This window comes from Papilio polytes, unplaced genomic scaffold, assembly GCF_000836215.1.
Source record: "Papilio polytes unplaced genomic scaffold, Ppol_1.0 DF823731.1, whole genome shotgun sequence".
NCBI lineage: Eukaryota > Metazoa > Arthropoda > Insecta > Lepidoptera > Papilionidae > Papilio > Papilio polytes.
Genome location: NW_013525473.1, coordinates 5,358,652 through 5,369,180, shown reverse-complemented (window position 1 = coordinate 5,369,180; position 10,529 = coordinate 5,358,652). Strand labels below are relative to the sequence as shown.

The following is a 10,529-nucleotide window of genomic DNA, read 5'->3' as shown; positions in this document are numbered from 1 at the left end:
GGTTTTGTTTTTTTATTAAAAAGTTTTTATCCCTAAGTTTGATGGCGTGAAAATATAAAGCGTGACGTAAGTGTAGGGCTTTTTATTTAAAAAGGAATTATTTAAAAATATGTTGCAATTGCTAACATCTTAGGCAACAAAAAAGTGTGTGTTTACGCTTTATTATAATAGTATAGATGTAATCCAGTACAAAGTAAAACGAAAACATCTTTTTTTTTATTCTATGTAATTCTCTACGCTTCTAACGGCCGAATACTTAACGACAATTCGCTTGTCTAAGCCGCTTACGACAGTAAGCTGTTGTAATGTTAGACATAACAGACGTTAAAATTTTAATTAAATTTGTACATTAAGATCAACCTTATCATTTATTATGATGTTACAGTGGTAGTGCCCGTTTTAACATCTTAGCACGAATGGGCCGGCACGCGCGGTGTAATACCACGACCACACAGAAGATGGGCGTGAAACGGAAGCAATTCCGTGTTTCGTCTGACGAGTGTGGTGCCGGAGGCCTAATTTAAGTCCCTTTCTCTTTACCACCCTTTTCTTATAAGGATAGGTTGGGAAGAGGAAGTGGATTTGGCGGTGGAGGAGATGCATAGGAAGGGGAAATATCCTCTTTATGTGCGTCTCCTCCTCCGTCGTATACGGGTAGGCAACGCATCTGCAATTGCGGATGTCTATGGGCAGCAGTCGCTTCGCCATTTTGGCGGTTTCAGGTGGCCGCTTGCTCGTTTGCCACCTTATGTTATAAAAAAAAACATATATAAATGCTCTTTCAGTATTCGACATTTACTTTTCCACCAAATTGTAAATTGTCTGATAATCTAACGTGTAAAATATGTTATGAAATATCAGATTTTGTTACCTTATCTGACAGTGACGTCATTTTAAGCTATCTGAGTCTCTATCAGCCAGTGGTGGGACATGGCCTAAGAATACTTAGTAAATAATTTCAAGAGATATCAGTTCCATTGCTCACTGGGTCAGATAAAATTGACTCTACTCAAAGGAGTAAAATCAGTAGACTAGAAGAATAACTCTGTGCTAGAAGTAGAAGGATAGCACAAGATAGAAACATGGATTTAAAAAGGTAAATATATATATCCTTATATGTTAAAATACGTATGGCATTGATTACGTTACACTTAACATGTAATTCCCAGTTATTTCATTCATATCAAACTAAAGTCGCCGTTACCACAAAAATATTTTGTAATAGCCTTATATTTACTTTAATAAAATGTTGTGGTTAATTTAGATATTTAAACACAACAACCCGAAATGTGAATGAACAAAAATTTCCTTTGTTTTGTGTGCAAAATATAATAATCCGTGAATAGTAGTGACTTAAGTCAAGCTGCGTATAGAAAGTGTTACAACTAATAAAACTAATAAACTAAAAATTGTTTCAAAATTTTAGTGCTACGCAATACTATATTTAAGGACTGTATCCTTGTCGATGGATGCCTCCAGTCTTTCCTTTCTTGTTACACCCTTTTGTCTTTCTGATACACGACGCCCACTTTCACTTTTAATGTGGACACCTTTAACTAAACTATCGCACAACTATTGTTCGATTGTCGATTGTTTCGCAGCAAATTCAGCTGTTTACTTGCAAATATAATCTAGTGTTAACACCTTCATATAAACTCATAGGAATCAAAACGCGACTAAATATTTGTACGATAGATTAGTCAAAAGTATGCGCGAGCTCTTACCTGTTGCATATATCTTTGTCGTGGTTTTGTCTTCTTCCCTTTTCAATCTATTCTCTTTCTATTATGGTGGTTACGTTGTGTCGTATCAGATATCCTAGCATCGGCTTTACAAGTGCTGTTAAATATGTTTGATTGATTTATCTATTAATAAGCTTTTACGACTGATTTCTAAGTTTTGATGACAACATAATACTCGTATGTACTCTGCATCATAAATCTGCATTCATTTTTACATTACCTTCTAACACATAAATATCTTTTAACACAATCCATTTATTGTTTCATAGGTTATTATACACCATTGCAGGTACATAACCATATTTATTCTCGTTACTTTTAATATAGATCAATCTCTCATAAAAAGAGCTTAAACAATCCCTTATCGTTAACATCTCAAACTAAATCTACAACAGTAAATCCAAAAGGTAATCTCTGTGCCCTAAGAAAAACTGACGAAAATGCATGATGACGGGATAAAGTCGACGGTACACATTGAAGGAGAAATGCAGTGAGGCAGGGTTACTATGAATAAACGAGATTTTGAATTAGAAATGATAATAAAAAATTAGCGTCTACCATAACGACGCTTAGTGTAGTCATTCGTGAAATTGGGAACATGATTGTTACAGTTGTTAGAGGAAAATTGATAGTGGCGATTCTTATGACGCTTGTCGCGAACAACAAAGACTATAAGTCCACTAACATTGTACCAGTCCGTTACTGTCAGTCGTCATTAAGACCTTCAAGTGAGCGGCCGCGTTGCATTTGCTCCAAGTGATTTTTGCGTCGTCTTCAGTGAAAACAAAATGGCATTAGCAGTAGCGATTTTCATTGTAAGTGTTAATTTCATTTATTTTATTATTTAAGAATTATAAATATGAAGTATTGCTAAAGCATCGTTCAGATAATTCTTGTTTATTTATATGTTTGTAGCACGTTTATTTATAATTATTTTATCCTTGAAAATCACGTGTAATTGCTACTGTAGGTGTTTAAACAGATTGTGTTTGATTTAAGGACTTGCAATAATGTTCTCTTCATAGAAGTAATTCTTCCATGAGTTTTATATCAGCAATTATTTCTATTGTTTTTAAAAACGTAGTCTTATTTAATTATAAGTATCGGTATAGTTTAAAAGCGAAACAGTATTTAAACAATTTACTTTAGGTAAGTATGTTTCTTATCCTAATATTAGAAATCAAGTATTTGTTAAAAAAATTATTATTTTCCATGAAAAGTATTTTTTTTATAAGAATAGCAATTAATAGATAGATTCCCTTGACTGTGAATAAATAGATTAAGTATTGTTTTGGGAATATAAAAAAAATGTATTTTGCTTTACTAAGTTGTTTACGTAATTAATATTAATATAGTCATCTAAGACAGAATATCACAAAAAAGTTAAAAGTATGGAAAAACAATAAGCACCAATAATTGTTAAATAATTTTTCCACTAAAAAATTTCTACTAATACGAAGTTGTTAGGTCGTTTTGCTAAATTCATGAACTAACGGTGAAATTAATACCATAATATCGGAGAAATTAGACCACGGGAGAAATGTTGAAATGCAAGTCTGGACCGTTTAGCCTCAATGTGTGTTTTCTCTTGCAATTTGCGAAATTAGAAAGCGGTTATTAAAATCTTGCTACGAGTAGCAACACTGTTAGTTATCTTACTAATATTATAAGTACGAACGTATCGATGGATGGATATTAAAAGGTATCTTCAAAACGACTTTTTATGTCTGCATTTTGTTTAAATATGGGACACTATCTGGAGGAACGCACAGACAACCGAAATTTTGTAATTAGACACGGACGAAATCTAATTTCCTTTCAATTTAAACCCGAATACCAAAATATTTCTATTAAAAGATGTGTTGTAACACATTAACTGTCTTTAGACATGTAAAAAAATAGATTTTCTACAATACGAAGGTAACAAAACAATTAAAATAAGCGCTATTAACTATAGGATTGATCTTTGTTTGTTGTAATTAATTCCCTTTATGAATTTTTTTGCGAAGAAACTGTCTTCAAGCTGTCAAGCGAAAGCACAGGTTTCTTTAAAAGGAATATTAAAATCATACTAATATTATAAATATGTAAGTTTAGATGGATGATTGTTAGAGTTTGTAGCCTAAATGACTAAACGAATTTCGATGAATTTTCGCATACAATTGGAGGATAAGTCTGGAAAAACATTCGCTACTCATGTTTTTTTTTAATTTTATTCGAATGGAGTAGCGGGCGAATACTACTATTTATAAAATCAATCACTCCAGAGAGTAATGTCCATTTTGCAACACTTAAATTTAGGGGTCCCTCAAGTACAAATTAAGAGTTCCCTAGTAATAATTTTGTTTCAGCAAAGTGGGCTGGTTGGTAGAGCGTAAATTTCATAAATAAATTTAAAAAAATGTTGGGTCCTTTTACATTTTACACATCCAGTGCTATTATCTCAATAATTCAAAAACTAATTTTATTACCTACTAATTTTCAATTTTAAAAATGAGCAAATGGCACGCAGAACCGTCCAATTAAAAACATTAAAATCGGACAACCAAGGGCGGAGTTGTAACAAAAAAACAGAGAAATTAAGTACCTCCTCCTTTTTGAAGTCGGTTAAAATTGACAAGGAACGTGTTAAGCAACCACAATGATTATAGTTCAGAACGAAAACTGGTTCTTTGGAAACAAGATTATAATAAACGTAACACGACTGTAAACATACGAAACTGCTTTTGTCTCGTCTGGCGCCGGTATAATGTTAAGGCCATTATTGAAATGGAATGTTTATTATTAATTCAATGATTCTTGCACTGCCACAAAAGATTGCTTGATATTTATGCACTCCAAACATATTCATTTCCCATGCTATGATACTATAATTTTTCGGTTTAAGAGAACTAACGGAATGACGAATTTCATTATTTCTGTTGCGAAAATAGCGATAACCTCAGTTAAAATAAATTAAATATGACATCTCAGAGCTATTTTTACAGCAGCAATATATTTTTTTATAAAACAATGTTCCTCTCGTGGGATTTTCTGTCCAAGAGACATATGTACATTAGCTGTGATTTTTGTATTTCATACAGCGGCAATCAAGCCAGTGGCAATAGGCAGATTACCGTTGAACAATCACGATATTCTGCATGATGTGTTAACTAAACATATCTTGATAAATAATGATTTATAACGACGAAGTTTATACGTATATAATCGTTAATTACATTTAAATAGAGGTTCTATATAAAATGTAGTCGCTAAGCGGAAAACTGGAAGTCGAGCATAATGGGAGTTTGATTATCTTACGTGTTATTTATTAACTGCACAAATATAAACATTTCAACATTTTCACTCTTTACTTCTTTTCTATTTAGAATTAAGAAATGACGTTAAAATTCAAGACTATCTTTGGTAGATTTGTGAAAAGCATTAGATACATACATAAGATACATTGAGTTTGGATTTTTACGACTCAATTGGTTCATTGATCTAAGTCAGGGGTAACAAACCACTGGCACACGTGCCATAAATACACGACATAATATTTTGGGCACGTAGATAATCATAAAAACACTACGAACAATCATAAAGTAGGTGCACCGGAATTGACGTAATAATCGCTGTCAAAACTATTCGATGGCAATTCTAAAATAACATTTTTTAAATGCGCTTTGATGAACAAATGTTCGCTACCCCTGATCTAGGTAGTGTTACTCCATGAATGGTAACAACCAGCCGTGCGTGACGACAGAAACTTCGTGACTCAAATACTAATTGCACGGGGAGTTCGCGAGGTAGTATTCTAAGATCGCCGGTATTCCCCTCTGATGTATTACATTAAACGTCGCCCACTTATTTTATATCTCACATCGAATTGCATTGTCTCACGATTTTAAGTGTATTTTGTTTTGTAATGGAGACGCGTGGAATTATTAAGTTTGAGATTACCCGTTAAAATGTCCTACTAGTTACGTTATTTTCCTTAACGGTTTCGCTGCTCTTCCACGCTCGTTTTAAGTATACCTTTAAAAAGTATTTCTTTCGTTTTTCTTCATTGACATCTTTCGTCTAAAACACTTATCTTTACTATTATAATAAAGCGTAAACACACACTTCTTTGTTGCCTAAGATGTCAGCAATTGCAGCATATTTTTCAATAGTTCTTTTTTTAATTAAAAGTCCTACACTTTACGTCACGCTTTAGGCTATATATTTTCACGCCATTAAACTTAGGGGTAAATATTTTGGATAAAAATCCTAATGTGGGAAAGAGACCATAAGTTGCCAATATCAAAGAAGCGAGGTTGTGTCATATCATTTTGACATTTGCAATTGATAATTTTAAATATGTCAAAATTAAAATGATATTTTCTTAATTTTATGCGGATGAAGTCGCATGGGAACAGCTAGTTATATTATACTCGTAAAAGCAAAAGTTAGGATGGATGGATGTGTGTAAACTCTGTAAATTACAATCTATCATTTTTTGGGTATCATATTTTAAAGAAAACTATCACAATGTTTGTAACAAAGTTGCCTTTATCATTCCACAGGTCAGTATTGTTAACCTGCAGATGACAACTGCTGCAGTGACTCAACGTGGTGAGTGTTTTGTGATTTACAAACGATATCTTCTAAAAATAACCTTATCGTTACGAAACGATGCTTCGAACATTTGATAACATCCTTATTTTAACTACTCAGAATATAATAATAAACTATTAATATTAAAACAGCTTATAACTTTTTCTTAATTTTTTTATATACGAGTATAATTAAATTTTCAAATAAATCTAGGATACATACAGAAACATTTACATATAAGTTAGGCGTAAAAAAATTCTGAACATATTCGAAGTGCATATAAACAACCTTGAAACAGAAATCATTGGGAATCTTTGAGACTATATCTCAAAGGTTCCCAATGATTTCACTTTGGTCATTTTTAAAGTGTTGAAATTTTGAGTTGCTTTTTGGCAACTTAAAATAAGCAACAATGGTAATTACCAATATTTTATTTATTCACAGGTGTGGATACACCGCCTATAGTTTTCCCTGGACCCGTGGAGCATAATCTCAAAGCTAAGGCAGAAGAGCCAGAAGAGTGCAAGGGAAAAACTTATTGCACCATCAAACCTGCAGACTATCCAGAAGAATTATTCAGTAAAATGTTTAAAGATGCGGTAAGTTTAGTTAACAGATTAACAAATATTTCTAACTGTCTATACTTGTTTAACTCTGTTGATATCTATCCATAAGATTCTATGCCCTTTTTATTGTTGAAGAAACATCTTGGCCACTCTACCGTTTTTATTGTTTCACAAATGTATTGTAATTATATTGTAATAAATAATGAAATGCGATGAAACAAGTCAGTATTAGCTGTCATTAAAAGTATTTCCAAAGGAAAAATTGATCACATAATAGAGTTGAGAAAATGGACGAAAGAAAAGTTAAGCGTAACGTAAATAATAAACCTAGAAAATTGATTTTTTATCAATCTATTTTAACGTGTTCTAATACACAGCGCAACGCATATCGATAGCGGAGAGCAATAAACAATTTAATCCAAGGCCCTCTTGAAAATAATGCGGTTAGTTAGTTAAAGTTCTAAGAAAAGTAACTCTTTTCTTGGATGAATTGATAATTCTGCTTTGAATGCTTTGAATGCTTTAGAATAGATGTTTTTTGTAGTACAGCATGTATGAATGCATGATTTCATACGGGTTACGATATGTATAAATTGTCTTATAAATAAAAGCTTATTTATTTCAGAATATAGTTCCTCAGCCATCTTTAGTGCTGGATACGATGTTGACAAACCGTCAGGGTGACCCTGAACTAAGTGATGATTGTGATAGTGAAGTCAAGGTAATTTATTTTTAGTATTATTTAAAGACTAGCTGTTAAGGAGTAAAAGGTTTGCATGGTATGGTGAGGAGGGATGAATCGCATGTTACAAGGAGAACGTTAGTTATGAGTGTGGAAGGGTACATCGGTAGAGGTAGACCTAGAAAGAGATGGATGGATTGTGTAAAAGGTGACATGATCAAAAAGGGAGTGATGACTGAGATGACGTATGATAGAGTTATGTGGAGGACAAAAACCTGTTGCGCCGACCCTACGGGAGTAGGATAAGGAGATGATGATGATGGTGATTTAAAGACTAGCTGTTGCTCGCGACTTTGTCTACATAGAATTTAAAAATATAGCCTACGTTAGCAACTAATAACATAGCTTTTTAATGGTGAAACGATTTTTAAAATCGGCCCAGTAGTTTTTAAGTTATTTCAATACTTACAAAAATAAAAATCTTTACTGTGTATAATATTAGTATATATTGGTAGAATTATGTAGCACAGATAGCAAAAAGGGCATAAACTACCAATCATGAGGTAGTGGGCTCTAGTCAAACATTCGAATTTACATGTTCGTAAGCTTTTAATCTAGATCGGTTTTGCTTTGATTAAAAAACAACGCATTTGTGGTCTTCTAGGACAACAAAATGTTATCAAACTCTTAATTATATTATTTGTTACAGTATGACCCATTGTACAGAGTACGTGAAAAGCGGGAGGGCGATTGGAGGGAAGTCGTACAAGCGCCTACGGAGAATTTCGTTCAGAGAGTTCGTTTGGAAACCTGCACGTAAGTTCAATGACCTTTTTGACATGTATCAGAAACGAAAACTATCATTTGCTCTTGATGACACTAAAATTAGTATGCTATTTACTTATGTAAGTTACAAATTTTAGGAATACAGAAGCGTCTTGCTTTAACGGTCTGCATCTGACTTCGGAAATCAAAACCTCTTGTAAACAGAAGTACAATAAATGGGAAGTCTTGGTGAGAAAAGGTGAAAATGATACGGAAAAAATAGAAGTGGAACTGCCAGTTTGTTGCTCTTGTGTTTATAAAACTGCGCCTATTCTAAACAGATTTGGGACCGATAAAAATATGAGTCCTGCCAAAGCTACCGTCAAACCCGTTAAAAGTTAACCTTATTTCAACTAAATAACAGAAACTCAAACTCAAATTTATTATTAGTAAACACACAAGTTTTGAATTGGTCAAAATGCTCTTATTATGTAATAACATCTTACTTTATATTGCAAATTAAAAAAAAATAAGGGAAAAACTGTGTATGGAATTTGAAATTCTTCTGTTTTCGGCATAGTAACGAGATACTTTGTATCTGTTATTTTTAACTATAATGTCATGTAATTTTAATAATCATTAGATTTATTTTGAGTACATTTATTCTAACGTATCTCTGTTCGATTTGATAGTTTTGTTACTTCAGAATGTAGTTTTATGAAAATTATATTTTTTATTTTAAGAATCGAATAAGGACATTTGCCAATTAATTTGACCTTGACATGTCCGTGTTGCGTATACTAATTTGAAGTACAAAAGTAAATTTTGTCATACTTAATCGTAATCCTTTTATCTATATTTTAAGCTAGTTTAAATGATTCAGAAACCAAAAATTGTATTGTAAAATTAGCAATGTCGATGTATGAATTAGATGTAATAAGAAATTTCGAATCAAATTCTTAAGATTTCAAAAAAAAAAAACTCCAATAACACTGCAATTATATTTTGTGACATATTTATTGTAATATGAAATATTGTTAATTTTAATTTCTATTTTTAAATAATTTTCCCAGAAATTTAAAAAAAAATCAAGTTGAGCACACTCATTTCTTTCGAGAATATCAAAATTTATTGATTTCTTTAACATACATATAAATTGTAATTAATTATAGTCAAACATGGATAGGTGAGAAGGTAAACATCCGCAATTGCAATTGCCTACCCTTAATCGACGAAGGAGGACACAAAAAGAGGATATTTACTCTTCCTATACAATTCCTCCACCGTCAAATCCACACTCCTTTCCCATTCCTTTTAAGAAAGTGGTGGAAAGGGAATGGGACTAAAATTAGACCTCCGACACGCAAAAAATTGTATTTAATTGTAAATTCAGTTCTGAGGCGTATTAGATTTATCTTCATTTTTAATTTACCTTTTTTATATACAGTGAAAAGATGACAGTGTTTTTTAACAAGTATTTACTGATTTTTTTTAAATAGTGTAAGTTATAGATAAGTTTTGTCACGTTATTTTGTTTTCGATTCAATTTATGTTTAGTTGCTAGTCATCGAGATCTTGTTTGAAACATTAAAAAAATGCATCGAGTATTCTCGAACTTTTATTTTTTTACATCAGTTAACCCATCCTATTTGTTTTTTTTTTTCTTAAATAAATTAATTACCAATACAAATGAGTTAGAGTTAACGTGGCTTATCACGGCTAAAACATTTTTACAGATAAAAAACAATGAAAGCAAACATCGTTTTATCAAAACTCAAGTTTTAAACTTTTAATCTAAACAAATTTAATTTTTATAAAAAAACAGCTCTAAATTCAAAGTTCATGTGTATGACTTGTCGTATTTATGGCCAGTTTCCCAACTACGTTTAACCCTTCATTAGTACATTGATTTGATAACTTCATGAAATGCGTTACCGAACTAAAGTTTTACTCCGTTGAAGAGTCTATCTAACGCTAATGAATCAATAGTTACTGACAAAGTAAATGGAAACTTCAGAAGCATTAGTTTTTTTTTTTAAATTGCAAAACCAGCGCTTGACCACTATTGCACCTAGACCAAGGTGAAGATGTGGTCGAAGGATAGTACGCGCTAGTTTAGTAAGTACCGATTCACCCTGTATAGTATAACTTAAATACAGGCTCAGTCTATCGTGACTACTACTACTTCTACTAAAC

The 10,529-nt window shown here is 32.1% G+C and overlaps 2 protein-coding genes across 2 annotated transcripts in view; one reads left to right on the top strand and one right to left on the bottom strand.

The window, feature by feature from the left end:
* Positions 1-10,529, bottom strand: part of LOC106103714 — a 58,446-nt gene that overhangs the window by 34,211 nt on the left and 13,706 nt on the right. The gene's annotated exons all lie outside the window — the stretch shown is intronic.
* On the top strand, positions 2,441-9,093 carry LOC106103716. The gene is made up of 6 exons (XM_013283553.1): positions 2,441-2,557; positions 6,290-6,338; positions 6,765-6,919; positions 7,512-7,607; positions 8,278-8,384; positions 8,492-9,093. The coding sequence occupies exons 1-6, from the start codon at positions 2,531-2,533 to the stop codon at positions 8,733-8,735; spliced, it is 678 nt and encodes a 225-aa protein (XP_013139007.1). The 5' UTR covers positions 2,441-2,530; the 3' UTR covers positions 8,736-9,093.

What these genes read in the sequence shown, in the direction of transcription:
- LOC106103716 (XM_013283553.1), top strand. Translation starts at nt 2,531, where the DNA reads ATGGCATTAGCAGTAGCGATTTTCATT. An exon ending in ATTGTGATAGTGAAGTCAAG is followed by an intron (nt 7,608 to 8,277) that starts GTAATTTATTTT and finishes TATTTGTTACAG; the next exon opens with TATGACCCATTGTACAGAGT. An exon ending in GTTCGTTTGGAAACCTGCAC is followed by an intron (nt 8,385 to 8,491) that starts GTAAGTTCAATG and finishes TACAAATTTTAG; the next exon opens with GAATACAGAAGCGTCTTGCT.